This window comes from Miscanthus floridulus, chromosome 17 (genome assembly GCF_019320115.1).
Source record: "Miscanthus floridulus cultivar M001 chromosome 17, ASM1932011v1, whole genome shotgun sequence".
NCBI lineage: Eukaryota > Viridiplantae > Streptophyta > Magnoliopsida > Poales > Poaceae > Miscanthus > Miscanthus floridulus.
Window position 1 is genome coordinate 103,915,666 of NC_089596.1, and position 18,176 is coordinate 103,933,841.

The 18,176-nt window shown below is 48.9% G+C and overlaps 1 protein-coding gene across 2 annotated transcripts; it reads right to left on the reverse strand.

Annotated features, from left to right (window-relative positions):
* Positions 1 to 10,108: 10,108 nt before the first annotated feature.
* On the reverse strand, positions 10,109 to 13,638 carry LOC136517467 (uncharacterized). Of its 2 annotated transcripts, XM_066511030.1 has the most exons (3): positions 11,559 to 13,638; positions 11,329 to 11,424; positions 10,109 to 10,128 (listed from the first exon to the last, which is right to left on the reverse strand). In XM_066511030.1, the coding sequence occupies exon 1, from the start codon at positions 13,532 to 13,534 to the stop codon at positions 12,653 to 12,655; it is 882 nt and encodes a 293-aa protein (XP_066367127.1). In that variant the 5' UTR covers positions 13,535 to 13,638; the 3' UTR covers positions 10,109 to 10,128; positions 11,329 to 11,424; positions 11,559 to 12,652. The 2 variants fall into 2 exon arrangements, with proteins under 2 accessions (XP_066367127.1, XP_066367126.1); XM_066511029.1 differs by having other exon boundaries at positions 11,329 to 13,638.
* Positions 13,639 to 18,176: the final 4,538 nt, after the last annotated feature.

Below are 18,176 nucleotides of genomic sequence, written 5' to 3' on the forward strand. Positions count from 1 at the left end.
TTATATCTTTTTCATATGATCTCAGATGAAGATGATCTTTATATGAAAATTATAGCCCTCGACGAGATCTACAACTTTCCAGTTTTGAGGTTTTTCATTTGAGGTCGTTAAGATGCTCAAAAAATAATATAAAGTTTCAGCATCGTATTAATCGCGTACCTACGCTTGTTGCCTTGGAAAAATCGTATCTTTCATATATGGTGCAAAATGGCGATACTTTCTATACGAAAGTTGTAGCTCTCGACGATATCTACAACTTTTTAGTTTTTAGTTTTTGCATTTGAGATCGTTAAGATGCTAAAAAATACAATGCTGAAACTTTATATTATTTTTTTAGCATCTTAACGATCTTAAATAAAAAACGCAAAACTAGAATGTTATAGATCTCGTCGAGGGCTACAAGTTTTATATAAAGATCATCTTCATTCGAGATCATATGAAAAAGATACATTTTTTCTAAGTTGCGCCACGTCAGTGAGTGGCTGACTGCCACGTGGCAGGCTTGCCGTGCCACCATGGCGTGGCTAAAAGGGTTAGTTTAAAAAAAAGTTAAGACGTGTTAGATTTGAAAATAGTGTTAAAAAGTGTTAAAAAAAATCAATGCATGCACCAAGGCAAAGCTTTATGGCACGGGATATGCTATGCTCGGTGCGTGTCGTTAGCAGCGCACAGTAGTATAGCTGGGCTGGCTGCAGCTGCAGCGTACTGTACGTGCCAATGGCGTGCAGGCGGCGTGCCGGAGGAGAGTGATCCGTCGATCCGATTCCGGCGTGTGTAGCTAGCTAGCTCCGGTCCCTGTCACCTTTCCTCGAGTTTCCAACGCCAACCACCTCGAGCAATACAAATACAAATATACAATAACTAACCTACGACCTAGCCTGCCCATACACCATCGACGGTACCACACAACACAGGAGAATGGAAGACCAACAAAGCAGCCAAGCCAGCCGCAGCTAGCAGGCCAGCCTAACCGGCGACCGGCCTCTCCTTATCTCCTTTCCTTGCCTTGCCTTGCCCGGCTTTGTTTGCCAGATTCACGACATGTTTGCGTCGGGGCCGGCCAGCCTCCTTTCGGTTGGCGTAGACTTGACTAGTCGTCGTCCAGAGCGCTTCAGGCTCCAGGGTGGTAGTGGTAGGGCATGCGTTTGACTCGCATCACGCTCGCGTCAACACAGAGACTAGTAGCTCTATAGCCTCTCTAAAATCCGTACGCGACACGTCAAGATGCATGCCATGCATGTTCCCTCCCCCCCCCCCCCCCCCCCCCCCCCCCCCCCCCCCCCCCCCAACCCTTTTTCAGCGGTGAATAACGACGATGCCGATGAGGCTTTGGTATTGGCGTTTAGTGGATCGGTGGAGGATGCATGGACTTTCGGTGTTACGGGAGTAGTGTTAGGTGCAGGTGCAAATGATGATCGATCACGAGTAACGAACGTCATGGAAGAATTCCAATCCAGAACCAGAGGAGTGTGGAGTACAGAGAGAAGACCAGCGCTCGATCGCCAGCATATAGCGCGTCAAACAAAATGGTAGCCTAACGTTAGGCGTGTTAGGTTACCATTATTGAATAATAATCTCGATATGCAATGTGAGTGACCACGCATCCATTGAATTGCAACAAGGATGGCCTAGAATACATACATGGTTTCTTTTATATTTCCCGGCATTATCTAGCTCGCGCGCGCGCACCATGCATGTACACATGTTGCTGTATAGCTGACGCAGATGCATGGCCGACGCTAGCTGGTGTGAGCAAGCTGGCGGCCGGGCAGTGACGTCTCGCGCTGTGGAGGCCAAGTGCTCGGATATATACGCGCGCGGCGCGTCCCTGTTGCCGCTATAAACAGGAGGGGTAACACGACACGGACTGTGCGACGCCGCCCGCTTCATTCCTGAAAACAACAGCGCACGCATGCGTGCACGCAGCTTGTTGCAGGGACGAGAAGGAGAGAACACGACGCGATGCGATATGCGAAGCTGAGCGGAAATGATGGCTCAGGGCCTGAGTCCCGTACGGCCCCCGGCCGGTCGTCGACTTGGAAATGTTCCGCCGTTCCGGCCAGAAGCAAGCGAAATGCATGCTAGCTGGCGTACGTACGTGCGTGCTGGCGCGTTGGAGACGACGACGACCTGAAAGCAGCAGTTACCGCACGGGTTCACGGGCTCGATGGATCGGTCAAGGCTTGCTGCACAGTGCAATGCATGTGCTGTGCGTGCGAATGCGAACTGCGAAGAGATCGGGGTCAGTTTGCGACGTTTCTGGGTCTTCTGGACAGTGGACACTACAGAAAAAGGTGGCCGTGTGCCGTATGCCGTGTGCCGTGTGCGTTCGTGCATGAATCGAGCACCATGATGGCCGAAAAGATTGACGCGAAAGCTACACAACGAGCTATAGCTTCAGATCGATCGGCCAATAACGATGGCTGGCCGGCTGGCTCGGAATGAAGAGCAAATCATGCCGGCGCCGCTTCATCATGCTGTTAATTGCGCTTGTGCCTCCAGCTCACTCATGTGCCGTACCAGCGTCGGTAGATGGTGACCACTCTCCTCTCCTCCATTAGGATTTAGGAGGCAACAAAGGCGTCGGCTAGCTGTGGCGCGAGATCATGGTCCCGAACTCAGAGCATCTCCAAGTGCTCCGTATTTTCCTCTAAAAAATTCCATGTTTTCCAACTCCCAAAAAGTATTAGCAAAAAAAAGACAATTTCCAAAAGTTTTCAATAAATGACTTCTAAAAAAATCAAATTTTGGTCCACGGCTTTTTTTTTGCAGCAATTTTTTTTCCACGTGACTTCGCTGCGTCGTGTGAAGTCCTTCGTCGCTCTCGTCTATCCCATCGCCGCCGCCTCCTCCCTGCTGGTTGTGGCCAGATCCCAGGCCGTCTTAGATTCCAGACTGCCGCAGGCACCTCCTAGCCAGCCGCCTTCTCCTCCCTGCTGGCCGCGCCACTACCGGACAGAGCATCTTTGCCGAGGGCCTGTCCCTTGGCAAAGAGTCTTTGCCGAGGGCCTGACCCTCGGCAAAGAACAGCCCTCGGCAAAGACAAGCACACGGCAACAATAATTATTTGCCGAGGGCTAAACCCTCGGCAAAGGGCCGGCCCTCGGCAACACCGCCTGACACGATGCCCGTCTTCTACCGTCAATCTTTGCCGAGGGCATCACCGTTAGGCCCTCGGCAAAGACTTTTTAACCGTTTTTGCAATTTTTTTTAAAAAATCCTTTGCCGAGCGCCCTGTGACCTGGCGCTCGGCAAAGACAGTCTTTGCTGAGTGTCAAGGTTGGCACTCGGCAAATTAAAAAAAAATTGTTTTTTTTCTCCCCATTTTTTCCTGGGCGTTGCTACAGTAATTGAAACTCCATTTCAAAATTTGGGATAATTTTGAGTTTTTTACTATATTTCCTTAATTATTTTTGTTTCGTTGAATTTTTTCGACTATTTCAAATTTGAACTGCATGTACTTGAAATAATGGAATTTGGTCATTCAAAAAATGGTATTCATGATGTTTGGCGTATGTTGAGGCCGTATCCAGGAACTCGCATGAAATTACGAGCATCTTGTTGTCGTAACATGGCGATGTACTTGCGGTAAAAGTGTATTTAAATTATATAAAATCCAAACGAAGTCCGAAAATCACGAAACTTATCGAGGTGTCTTGTTATCGCATGTGGAGGCCGTGGTAAAAAATTGAGAAAGTTTGAACCAAGTTGCGCCCAATATGCAAGGAAGCTGTGATGTTCATTTGGTTGAAGAAGGGTGGCAAGTATTCGTCGTTCGACAGGCTTCGTCAATTCCTCCCTTCTAACCATCCATTCAGACAAGACATCAAGAACTTTACGAAAGGTGTTGCAGTGATAGACCCTAAACCGCGCATGAAGAGTGGTGCTGAGGTGCGTGCTCAGATAGATGCTCTCGTGCCCAATGAAGGAGGTGGTTTTGTGGGATATGGTGAGGAACATATGTGGACTCATAAGTCCGGCTTGACGAGGCTCCCCTATTTCGATGATCTTCTTCTGCCACATAACATTGATGTAATGCACACCGAAAAGAATATCGCCGAGGCACTTTGGGGAACTCTCATGAACATTGACAAGTCTAAGGACAACGTTAAGGCTAGAGTGAACCTAGCGACGTTGTGTGATAGATCGAAGCAAGAGATGCGGCCTGCTAGTGGCTGAAACAAACAATGGAAAAGACCTAAGGTCGATTTCATCTTGGAACCCGATCAAAGGAGGGAAGTACTAAAATGGATCAAGACGTTAATGTTCCCAGATAGATATGCAGCGAATCTGAGCAGGGGAGTGAACTTAGGCACTTTACGAGTGAACGGGATGAAGAATCATGACTACCACATATGGATTGAGCGGCTTCTTCCGACGATGGCCCGAGGCTATGTCCCTGACCATGTCTGGCAAGTGCTGGCAGAGTTGAGCTTTTTCTTCTGTCAGCTTTGTGCCAAGGAGATATCTCGGACCGTCGCTCAGGACTTGGAAAAAGCGGCACCTATGTTGCTCTGTAAGCTGGAGAAGATCTTTCCACCCGGCTTCTTCTTGCCCATGTAGCATCTGATTGTGCACCTCCCGTCCAAGACATGTTTGGGGGGGGGGGCGTGCAAGCCCGGTGGTGCTATCTAATCGAGAGATGTCTAAAGACTCTTCGCAAGAAATGTACAAATAAAGCCAGAATTGAGGCTTCCATTGCAGAGGCAAGTCTAAGGGAGGAGGTGGCAAACTTCACAACACTATACTACAAACCGAAACTTCCTAGCAATCATAATCCACTCCCTCGTTACAATGTTGGCGAAAATGAATGGACCCACAGCCTGTTCCAAGGCCAACTCGGCAGCGCAAGTGGATCGACCAATAAGATATTGGGAAATGAAGAGTGGCGAAGTGTCATGCTATATGTGTTGACCAACCTTCCCGAGGTGCAGCCGTTCATCGAGTAAGTTCTCAACGAACTTGTTTCAATACGCCATGAATATTCTTCATGCAACCCCACTGATTCTCGTTCGGACAGGGAATTTGTTCGTGAGTCCTAGCATCAATCAAGGGATCCTACCTCGCAGGAACATGACACCCTTCTTTCTCGGGGTGTGGGTGCGGGGAGGCCTGATTTCATTTCTTGGTTCAAACAAAAGGTAATGTCCAATTTAGCTCCCACGTTCCATATTCCAAGTTTCTCGTTCGTTTGATTAATATAATGACCTATCATGCTTGAGCTTGTAGGCCTAGACTGACTCGTCCATGAGTGAGGAGTTGAGACAGGTTGCAGGCGGCTATGATGTTAGGGTGCAGTCATTTACCGGTTATGACGTGAACGGATATCGCTTCCACACAACAAGATATGAGCAGACTCGGCCCAAACGGAAAACCACAAATAGCGGAGTTTACATGCTCGGCACTGATGGCCTCGACTATCATGGTAGAGTTAAGGAAATATATGAACTCTCATTTCATGGTCACAAACATAAACCTGTCGTGTTCAAATGCCACTGGTTTAATCCTCGAGAAACGAGATGGACCCCTCATCTTGGGCTACTCGAGATTCGAGAAGATTCCGTCTATCCAGGAAAAGATATCTACATTATGGCTCAACAGGGCGTGCAGGTGTATTATACACGATATGCCAACCAAGACAAAGCGGATCTTAAGGGTTGGGCTATTGTGCACCAGGTGTCTCCACACGGTAAACTACCTGCCCCAAACGATGACGATTACAACTTCAACGCAAACACATATGATGGATAGTTCTTTCAAGAAGATGGGCTACCAGGCACGTTTGAGATAGTCTTACCCGAAGCGATCGAAATGGAAGTAGACAACAAAACGGAGGATGATGAGGTTGATGGAGATGTGGTGCAAAATGCCAAGGACATAGAAATGCTTGACCGATTAAGGCTAGGCAATGACAACGAAGACAACATAGAACCTTCAGATAGTGTTGCCCATTTGGACAATTTTGACAGTGATGACGACACCTATGATCCTAATCATGAAGATTATTCCTAATACATGTAATACTACGTTTGTTTTAGTTTGTGTTTTCTTTATTTATTTTGAATCTATTTCTAATATATATACTAATAAGTCTTGTTCATTCTTTGTGATTGCAGGTGATGGCGAGCAGCCGTCCACGACGTGAGACGGCCTCCCTTTACGGGAGACCACGCCCTCCTATTTTAGACGAGGGGTCGGGGTTAGGGGTAGCGTCCACAGGAGGTCAGAGGCGGAGGACCAGGGTCAGCAGGAGGCAGCGGACTCCTTCCCCGCCACCTTCAGACGAGGTGATGGAGGAGGAGCACGTGACGGCCACGCCCGAGGACGAGGTCGAGGACGAGGACGTCCGACAGACCTAGGACGAGGCAGCCGAGGACGAGGCCGCCGAGGGTGACAGTTCTGCTACCCCGACTGTCTACCAGCGAGGTCCCGCAAGCCTCCCTCAGCCTCCGCTTCCTCACAACTGGGCACTGATTCGCCCTATGGCGAAGAGGTAAGTAACTATAGATGTTATCACAACTACTTCATATGGTAATGTTGGAAATCAAAAGAGGAACTGATAAATTTTCTTAATCACTTGTGCAGGGCCTGGTTGGTTTTGTCGGGTACTTCTGCACGCTCCCCCACGAGCATCCTTGGTGTTTTGTGCAGGAAATGGTACCCTGGCCTTGTGAATGTGTCTGAGGACGTGCGGGAGCCGGCCTACACGTGGCACAGGTACCAGTTGGCCCCTAACGACATGTACCGCAACAAGCAGGAGCGGGTACTGGCGGAGTTTTGGGTAAGTCTCTCTCGCACAACATTTTCATTGGGCAAGTCTTTTATTGAAATAATGAATGGATACATCGATTTTGTATGCAGATGTATTTCAAGCTGGAAGAAGGACTTGAGGCCCGGGCGGATCAGGCGGCTGCCGCCGCCTGTAGGAAGTACGTCACCGACATGCACCACGAGGCACGCGTGCAGGCCCACAGAGACTACTACGCCGTGGTGTTGAAGCAGTCCATCAGCAAGCCTGATGCAAGACAGGTGGAGCTGTCCCGGGCCCAGTACCTTGAGGTAGACAAAAAACATTAATAATGATTCGTTTTGAGATTAAGTCGGTTTAATTTTATCTTTTTCTATGTCAAATAATCGATGACTTGTAGGTGGTTCCCTGGTGGTGCCGATCCCACTCCTTGTGCTGGGAGATGATCGTGGACAGGTGGTTGTCCAACGACTTTGCTGAGAACCACGCGAGGCAGCAGGACCAGTGTCTGCTGAGGCGAGGTGCTACTCACCATCAAGGTAGCCGCAGCCTCCCGGCCTACAAACAAGCATATGTAAGTGATTTCTTTTATCTTATTTGACGCTGAGTTCTGCCTTATTTCTCACCATCTTGCCGTCTTACTCGCAGGAGGCTGCACACCCGGGCGTGGAGGTCTCGGAGTTCTCTGTGTGGGCTATGTCCCACATGGGCAGGGCGTCTTCCTCTATCTCCTTTGACCCGTCTGCCCCGCGCGAGGTGTACTCCGACCCGACCGTGCACACTAAGGTCCAAGAGTACACCTCAAAGGTGAGGGAGGTCCATGGGGAAGATTACGATGTGCGCACTGAGCCCATTAATGCAGAGACCATCATGAGGCTAGGAGGAGGCAAGAAGCATGGGTGGCTGTGGATTGCAGACGGCGCCATCAACTCCACCATTGTGTCCCTCTCTCGACGTGCTCCGAGCATGGAGCATGAGATCCAGCCAGCCCATACGCCCACGGCCTAGTCCGTCACTGCAGCGGGTCGACGCTCTCGAGGTACGTCCTGTTTTATTCGTCGTACGTTCATCTTTGCACACCTAAGTTACATTTGCATTACTGAAACATTGAAGTTTGTATTACAGGCCGAGCTACAGGCCCAGAAGCTTGTGGTCGAGGCTCAGAGCGCGCAACTGCAGGCCCAGAGGGAAGCGTTCGCGGCCTAGGACAGGAGGATGCAAGAAATGGAGGCCTTCATGCGGAGTGTCTAGCAAGGGAGTGTACCTTTGCCGTTGGCAGCACCTCCACCGCCTACTCCTACAGCCACTCCTGTAAGTATGAAAATTCACTCTTACTAGATGCTTCCTTGACATACAACCATGGTTGACATACAAACTTACTAGATGCTTGACATAGAAACTTACTAGATGCTTGACATAGAAACTTACTACATGCTTGCACTAGCTATGACATACACCAATGCTTCACATAAAAACTTATTAGATGAATCTCACACATGCAACCTCTTATCCTTTTTGCAGCTTCCGTCGGCGGGTTCGAATAACCCCGCTAATGCGTCACCGAATGAACCATCGTGTCATAGGCTGCTTTTTTGAGGAGTTGTGCTTTGTCATGTGCTTGGACTTGAGCTTCACTTGTGGTTTTGACTTGTGCTTTGACTTGATGGACTGTGTTTGTGAATTTATGACTTGTGGTTGTGATATTTGACTTGTGGTTGTGATATGTTGTTATTTGAGTTGTGGTTGTGATATAATGTGTGAAAATGGTTTCGTTGTGATATATATGTGATTATTGTGATGTTTGTGATATATACGTGACATGTGATATATATTTGAACTGTTTATGTCAGTGGAATGCAAAAAACAAAAAAAATTGCAGTTTCGGTTGATTTGCCGAGTGCAATGGTCATGACACTCGGTAAAGCTGGGAAACTTTGCCGAGTGCCAGGACATTGCACTCGGCAAAGATTTTTTTTTAAAAAAAGCAAAAAATCTTTGCCGAGTGCCAAGCTGGGGAGGCACTCGGCAAAGAGTTTTTTTTAAAAAAAATAAAAAATGTCTTTGCCGAGTGCCTTGCCGCCGTGGCACTCGGCAAAGAGTTTTTGAAAAAAAATAAAAAATGTCTTTGCCGGGTGCCCAAACTGTCGGCACTCGGCAAAGACGCCGTCAACGGAGCAGCGCCGTTGACGGCTGCTTTTCTTTGCCGAGCGCCGCCGTTGGCTCTCGGAAAATGCTTTGCCGAGTGCCCGACAACTGGCCCTCGACAAAGAGCCTCTTTGCCGTTAAATTTTTTTTCCGATGACTCTTTGCCAAGGGCGGCGCTCGGCAAAGCCTTTGTCGAGGGCTTTTAGGCCTTTGCCGAGTGCCCTAGGCCCTCGGCAAAGATGCTCTGTCCGGTAGTGCGCCCTCCACCAAGCCGGCCACAACCACCTCCTAGCCAGCCTCTCAAGAACGCTAGACATCATGAGTGGTCACAAATCACTACTGCAAAGAGAATTGGATGATTCATCATCAGACGGTGATGACTATTTGATCTTCTCAGCAGCTCAAATTGTGAAAACATTTTCGAATGCTAAAGGAAGACATGGTGATTCTGTATTAGGCCATCAAGTTATTCATCAAGATAGAGAAGGCGGCCACCAAAGGATGTTTCAAGATTATTTGGCGGATGATCTGACATACATCCCACATTTATTACATCCCACATTTATTCCGTCGGAGGTTGGTGTGCATTCATTTCTGATTGGTACATACTATGTAGTTATTAATTATTATATGAATTGTTTAACTTTTTTTTTGTTTATTTCAGGTACAGGATGAGTAAGGAGCTTTTCCTATGCATAATGAATGCTGTAGAATCACACAATGACTACTTTGTGCAAAAAAGGGTTGCGGCCAATGTACTTGGATTAAGTTGCTTCTAAAAAATCACTGCAGCATTTCGTATGCTAACATACGGGGTTCCAGTTGATGCTACGGATGAGTATGTTCGCATTGGAGAAAGTACCGCAATTGAGCCTACGTAGGTTCGTTGCTGCAGTAATTGACATCTTTGAAGATGAATACCTGAGATCTCCTAATGAGGTTGACACAACACGCTTACTGGCATTTGGTGTGCAAAATGGTTTTCCTGGTATGTTATGGTAGAGCACCTTTGGATCAAAATTTTTTATCCTCTTCGAATAAGGCCTTGAACTACGAGGGCGTAGAGCACCTTCACGCAGCTGCACCGGCACATCAATAGCTTGAACTTCAGTAGACATCTCATCAATTTCCTGGGTCTCCTGTGTCATGAAAAAACTGTAGTCTTCCAAACCAGCACCACCATCCTCTCCTGTGACTATGTTTGTCCAAAATCCACCCCGGACATTGCGACGATCCTACAAGTATTAAGGCCAATAATCAACCAAATTTTATAATAAAAACATGTCACAGCTAGCCCTGACTACAAATCAATGCACTGATGGTGACTTTACAGATAAAAGCTACTCCTTTCACATCAAAGAAGCTTGCTGCAAACTCTTCCATTGACCTACGGTTGCACGCAGCCCCGTTCACAACAGGAGATGCATAGTAGAAACACTACACCAATCAGGCATATCGTATTATTATTCTAAACCAAAGGCAGGAGTTTTGCCGAGGTCAGTGGATATATCATTCAGGCTTTATAAATCACAATTGAAGCATGAGCTTTTGCAGGTAAAATTATGGTACAGGTGATTCACAAAAAAGCTAGATCCCACGTGCGCCAGCAGGCAGGGGCTGTGCGTGGCCACCAGCGGCTGCGACCGGCCATGGGCCTCAAGGCGGCGCGCGGCTGGGGGCCGTCTGTGCCTCTCTGTGGCGTGGCCAGGGACGACCATGGCCTCCAGGCGGTGGCTCTGACCGGCAGTTAACCCTGGGCAGGGAAAAAACAACTCTAGGGCAAAATGGAAGCAGTAGATCAATGGCTTACCTGAACCCTAGGTCGGCGGCGGCGAAGATCCAAGACCCTAGACGGAGGAGGGACAACGCGCGGGAAGGAGAGACGACGCGCGAAGGAGAGACGACACGTGGTAAATAGCCGCGGGAAGGAGGAGACGGCACGGGAAGCAGGAGACGCGACTATGATGTGCGTATTTTTACGCGCGGTGGCGGCCAATTTGCCAAATGCCAAAAGATGGGGAAGAGATATGGGGTACTCTTGAAGATAAGTTTCTCTTTTTTCCCAAAATACATGGATGGGGAAAGGATATGCGGCACTCTTGGAGATGCTCTTAAATAACAAAATCCGAACCGTACATTGTTAGCGTTGATCTCAGGATCGTCGGTCAAGAAGGATTTGAGCGGATCCTCCTTACGGCTAGTTTGGATTAACCATTCCTTGTGCGTACTAGATGCGATTGAAGCAAGAAATTAGTTCTTTTCCTCTTTAGCTCCCCCGATTCCTATAGGAAATAGATGTATCCAAAGTTCCAAACTAACCCTAAACTAGCTTTTTCTAAACAAGGCAGGAGAATTGCCTATTATATATGCTTGTAGAAACAAGACTGTACGAAAAAGTATACAAAGAGTGTAAGTTGAGTTTGCATAATATTCACCATTAGCAGAGAGCTTCCAAGAGATCTCGTCGGGAACCTTTGGCCGCAAATTTATGCCTTGTACTCCATAAAATGTTGTGCAGTGAAATCACGGTGCTGCAGGTTATATAAGTCCTTAGATCCAATTTTGATTTTTAGTGGCAACATATAGGGAATTAGAGTTTTACTTAAAAAAACATATATGGAATTAGGGATCTATTTAGCCTCTGTCCTTGACTCCAGGCCCATACCAAAAGGAAGATTTTTTGCCATTCCCAACGGTAATGTTTTATCGCAGCTGCTAACAAAAGACGATCGGTTCCATTCCATTGCATCGTGCCATCCCGCGGCAGCAAGCATTCCAAACGAAGATGCCTGCATGGCTGCATGCCTCCGATCCTCCGATGCTTTGCGTGCAGCATGCGTGCATGCACCGCGCCGTCGACGAGAGGGCGCGCGCGCCCGAGAGGCTGAGCGAGACGGACGCATCGCATCGGACCAGACCACCTGGTGTCGCCGTCGTCGCCCGGCGTGGTGGCGCACGCGCGCACGGCACCAGGTGACCGCCCCGGCCGCCGCCATCGCGCGTTCCGTCGCCCACGTCGCGCGGCCCACCCCCGTGCCCGTGGTCGTGGTCGCAAAGCGGCACAGGTTCTAAGGAGGGCGGTTGGTCACCGAGTACCACTCGTGTCTGCCGCGTCCGCCTGGGCTGATCCGGGCACCGATCCTCCGCAGTTGAATTCCTGGTGAATTTGTCGTTGGCACTTGGCAGGTGCGTGAACACGAACAAAGCAAGAACAGCAGTTCACACTTCACAAGGCCGATGCGTGCACGAGAACAACTGGTGGACGAAAACTTCAAATCGAAAAGGCCAATTTAAACATGGTTCTCGATCGATCCTCCGCAGTAGAATTCCTAGTGAATTTGTCGCTGGCAGGTGCGTGAACACGAACAAAGCAGAGCCGCAGTTCACAAGGCTGATGATGCGTGCACGGGAACAACTGCTGGACGGGAACTTCAAATCGAAAAGGAGGGATTTAAACGTGGTTCTCGATCGCAGATTTAATGATAACGCCGATGAAGAAATGGGGTGTTCTGGCCGCACGCCAGCTGTAGGCGTAGGCGTTCACACTTGGTCGAGAAAAAGGCCACGCCTGTCATATGCCTCACCTCACCACCACCGGCCCGCATCGCGTGATCAATTCCTAACCCAGAATCATTACCTATAACTGCCTACTTAGTAGAATTTGAATTTTGTCGCAATCCAATCCAAGCCCCGAAACTGAATAATCAATCAGGGTATGTAACTGAACAGTTTGTTCGCCTGTGACGGTGTGACAAGACGTTAGAACGGATGGTGGTGGCTCCGGCTGATGCTGTTCACGTTGGCGAAGCAGCCCACGAGCTCCTCCCGGTACGGCAGGAACGTGCGCCGCGGCGTGCCGCCTGGTGGGACGGGGACGCCGCCCCTGGCGATGTACGCTATCCGGTGGGCGGCGGCGTCGGCCTCTGTGGCGGGGGCGGCGACGGGCGGGGGAGGCTTCCTGCAGGCGCCGGCCGCCGGGGCAGTGGCAGGCTTCTTGTGCCTCCTGAGCGCGTCGTGCGGCGGCGCGGCGGCGAGGAAGAGGAACTTCTCCCTGCCGTCGCTGTGGCTGCGGCCCACCACGAGGCCGCTGATGCGGCGCCACCGCGCCATGGACCCCGTCGACCCGCTCTTCCTGGGCGGCGGGGAGGGCGACGCCGACGCGGATGAGCCAGGACGCCACACGCAGTAGCTCTCCGGCGCCACGCCCCCTAGGCCGTCGTCGTCCGTGGCGGCCCCTGACGACGACGACGTGGAGCTGGTGGAGGAGTTGCGCTCCCGGGTCTCCTCCAGGAACAACTGCCCCAGCTGGCCCCTCACCCGCGGCTGCACCTCCAGAGCAGCCGGCAGCGCCGTGCAGCCGCTGCCACGGCCGAACACCGGGTAGAAGGTCCTGATCCTGCCGTCGGCGAAGAGCTCGTCGGCCGGGGCGGCCGTGTCCGCGGGGGAGTCTCTGCTGACGAACGGGAACTCGAACTCGAGCTCCCCCTCGTCGTCGTCCGACGACTCCTCGCCCGAGGACGAAAGCAGCTGGACGACGGGAGCTAGAGCGTCGCCGTCATCGCAGGGCGTGCCGGTCGTCTGCGCCGGTTCGGCGACGGTGGGTCCTTGGGACTCTCTTGGCTGGTGAATTCTCTCCTCCATGGCCGCGACGCAACGTAACTCGTGAGCTTTTGTGACAGACGGCGTGACGCTTTTTGTGTGGCGCGGCCGCGGCGAGGGTGGTAGTAGGAGGAGGGATGAGGAGTGAGGAGGGGATAAGGAGAGGCCGGCGTTTATATACAAAGGAGGGGGCGCGGGTGGGGGGTGGGGCCCGGGGCGTTTGAACGGCGGGGATGCCAGTGCCGGGGGTGGGGTGAGGGTGGGCCCAGCCAGGGAGGCGTTCCAGAAGGTGACTCGGCAGTCTTTGTTTTGTTTTTGTTTTTTTAATGAAAGGTTTCCGTGCTTTATTTGCATAAAGCACTCAACAGCATCCAGCACAGCATACAAGTCGCGCCCGCCAGAGTTTACAGTTCAAAGCATAGCAAAAAAAAGCCTAATGGCCAAACGTCATAGACGAGCACCCAAATGACACTCGCACTGATTATTACAAATCCTTTCTTGCGTCTCCTCAGACTGAATCACAGCTACGGAGCCCAGTGCCGAAGATTGCAATGCCAATGTCTTCAATCTTGACCTCATTCCCCCATCTCAACAGTTTCTTGGCGGCTGGCTTGCTTTGTTCTCCAGAGCCTGCATCACCGAGTCCACCATGGTTCCTAGGTCCGTTGCCACCTCCTCCTTCCACTCGATCTGTGCCGGGCGCCTTGACAATTCTTCCATCCTGACTATTCTGCTCTCCAGCAACACTCCAACCTCCCGCTTGAACATTGAAAGCTAGCCTCTTAACATCTTTGTGATCCTGATCAGCACCATCTTTGTACCTAGCCAACACACCCCCTGAAAGCAAATTTCATTTCTTAACTTCCATAAAGACCACAAAACAGCAGATGAAATCACATTAGTAACCACATGTTTCTTATTCGCAACCCACAACTTAGCTACAGACTCATAGTCAGCACCGATATTTACACCTAACACCTCAGCAACCAACTTCCAAACACTCACAGCTACACAACATTCAAAAAATAAATGCTGAATGGATTCATGTTCACTACAAAAAAGATAAGTGGGATCCGAAACATCCCTTCTTTTCTGTAAATTATCCCTCGTAAGAATTCTGTTATGAGAGAGCAACCACAGAAAGAACTGTACTCTAGGTGGAATCACAAGCTTCCATATGGCATGAGTATAAACCGGAAACACACCTCTACAATTAATCCTAGCATACAGGGATTGGACAACGTAAGTGCCATGAGAGGTATAGCTCCACGCTATCTGATCCTCGTCATCGTTGAGGATGGTTCCCTCAATTACACCACAGAGTTCCCACCACATGCTCATAAGAACCTCGGATACATTCCTTCTAAAAGTGAGCATAAGCTCATGCCCATCCTAGACCTGGCTTATAGCCTTACCATGCTATTCATTAATGACATACAATGGCCAGAACATAATGGCCAAACTTGTATTTCCTACCCATTGGTCTTCCCAAAACCTTACCTTCCTCCCATTCCCTACTACCCATCTGACGCCCATATGAGCTGCTTGAGCTGCCCAGAGGACCCCTTTCCAAAAAGGGGAAGATCCTAGATCTGGGCAGCAAAAAATGTTAGGATCAGTGGTATTATATTTAAAGTCTACAATTTTAACCCAAATAGCGTTCTTATGTAGATGGTACCTAAAGATCCACGAAGCTAACAAAGCTAAATTTAAGCTCCTCAAATCTGGGATACCTAGCCCTCCTTCTTCCTTCTTTTGAGCCACTAACTGCCAGCTGGCTAAGTGATACTTATGACTGTCTTCAATGTTGTTCCATAGAAAATGCCCCATCTGAGAGTTTATCATTTTGATAGCCCACTTAGGGAACTTTATAATGGACAGCAAATAAATTGGAATACTAGCCAGACAAGCTTTTAGCAAAATAATCCTCCCAGCATAAGACAGAAGCCTACCCCTCCAACCAGCTACCCTTTTGATTATTTTGTCCACCACATGTTGTAGGTCTTTCCTTGTAAGCTTACTATAATGAAGGGGAACTCCCAGGTACTTAATAGAAAATTCACCTTTTTTGCAACAGAAAAGTCTAGCAAACTCATTAGCCTGATCTTCTTCTAAACCCACCGTCAACAAATCACTCTTATCATAATTAATCTTCATGCCTGACATTTGCTCAAAACAAACTAGAAGCCATTTCAAATTGCAAGCTTTTTCTAGATTATTTTCTAAGAAAAGTAGTGTATCATCAGCATATTGCAAGCTGATGATACCACCCTCTACCACTTGTGGTAATAACCCAGTAATAAGACCATGCCTAGCTGCTTTCATAAGCATTCTAGAAAAATCGTCAGCTACTAAATTGAACAGCAGAGGGGATAAAGGGTCTCCCTGCCTCAGACCCTTCTCAGACTTGAAAAAGATACTATTTTCATCATTGATACGAATACAAATAGAACCTCCTCTAACAACCTGTCAAAGCCAGCATCTCCATCTTCCACCAAAACCCCTAGTCTCACGCATCTCCTCAAGGAAAGACCAGCTGACCCTATCATATGCCTTTTCATAATCTAGTTTCAACACCACACCTTCCTGTTTCCGTTTATGGACCTCATGAATAATTTCATGGGCAGCCACAACACTCTCCAGAATAAACCTTCCTTTAATGAAGGCTGTTTGGTTAGACGCCACTAGCCTATCAGCTACTCTCACCATTCTATTATTCAACAATTTGGAGAAAATTTTAAAACTATAGTTTATTAGGCTAATCAACCTGAATTTCTTCAGCACCTTAGCCTCGGGTTCTTTAGGGATCAACGTTATCATGGCGTAATTCAACCTGTCAAGATTCAGATACCCTTGTTCAAACACTCTTATAAGTTTCATAAGATCCACCTTGATCAGATCCAAAAGACTTGATAAAAAAGAAAAGAGAACCCATCAGGGTCTGGGGCTCCTTTAGGGTTTGTTTAGTTTGCAATTTTTTTGGCGAAATGGTACTGTAGCACTTTCGTTGTTATTTGGCAATTAGTGTCCAATCATAGTCTAATTAGGCTTAAAAGATTCGTCTCGTGAATTTCGTCTAAACTGTGTAATTAGTTTTATTTTTTATTTATATTTAATGCTTCATGCATGCGCCCAAAGATTCGATGTGATGAAAAATCTTGAAAATTTTTGCAAACTGAAGTGGAACTAAACGGTACCTTAGCATAAGAGCTAAAGACAGCCTCTCTAACTTCATTTTCAGTAAAAGGAGCCTCTAACAACTCATTTTCTAAGGCAGTCACTTTCTCATCCACTCCTCAAAAATCTTGTCCTAACTTAACACCACTATCTCCTTCTTTACCAAACAGTTTTATGTAAAAATCAACAGCATGCTCAAGCATGCCTTTATTATCATCTATCCAACCATCAGGGCCTTCTAACCCAGAAATACGTTTTTTCCTATTTCTTTGATTTGCCGCAGCTTGAAAATATGCTGTGTTTCTATCACCTTCTCTTACGTATCTATTCCTAGCTCTCTATCTAGCTTTAATCTCCTCTAACTTCCAAATAGATTCTAGGTCTTTAACAATCTCCTTCATCATGTTTCTTTCCATCTCAGTAATAACAAAGTTCTCATATTTCAAGTCTAGCAGATCATACTCCTTAAGGATAATACTGCAGTCTTTGTTTTGTCCTCGACGATGACGATGACGACGACGGCTGTGACGCGTGCAGACGGAACGAAGGAATGAGCGAATGACCGACCGAACCAATGAACGAGCCGCCCGATGCAGGAGATTATCCATTTATATTTAGTGCATGTCCGTGAGATTATGCTTAATTTCTCGTCATATATACTGCCATGTCATCTGGCCTGACCCCGAGTGCGAGTTGTTTTCACTTTTGACCGTGGTCGCTTTGCAGACAAACTCTTGAAGAAGAAGGTGCACTCCGATCCGGCGTCGTCCACACCGGTCGGTCAACGCCGGCCCTGCTAGTGATCGGAGACCGCAAGTCCACGGTGGCGTCGTCATTGAGTGGCCACCACTGCACCACCACCACCACCGGTGGGCGCTAGACGAGCTAGCGAACAACGACTATTCTCATCGTCGCATCGCATGATCACTCCCTTGGACTCCAAGCCTCGTATCCGGGCCCTATCCTGTTGGAAACGGACCGAGGAGCAATCAATGCACAAAATAAAGTGCGTTACATAGCATACTGTGTACTGTACGCTACGGCCGACAGGGACACGCCTAGGAATAGGATTGTAGTAGGAGACTGCTGTTCCACAAGGACCTCGTGTCTTTCTCACGATGTCATGTCGTGCCTTCATCGACATCCCACCCAGACCCAGACCCTGGGCATCCCCGCGCTCACGCGTCGCGCCGCGGATGCGTTCCCACGCCAACAGCGATCGCCTGCCCTGTGCGGGCACCGGGCTGTGGCGGTGCGCGCGCGCGCTCCCGCGTTCCCACGTCGTTTACACCGGGCCCAGCAGCGGCTTCTTGTGCTGTGACTCCTTGGTCACCAACCTGGAGCCTCAAGTCTCGGTCCTGTACGCTTCTTGTGGTGTACAGTGCTTGCTGGGTGCAGTACGTAGGCGCTAGCTTTAAGCCTGTGTGTGTGTCCTCTCTCTCACGCTCTCCACATCGCTAATTAACTGCGTCCATACCACTGCTGCGTGCCTGGTCGGACGTTAGGC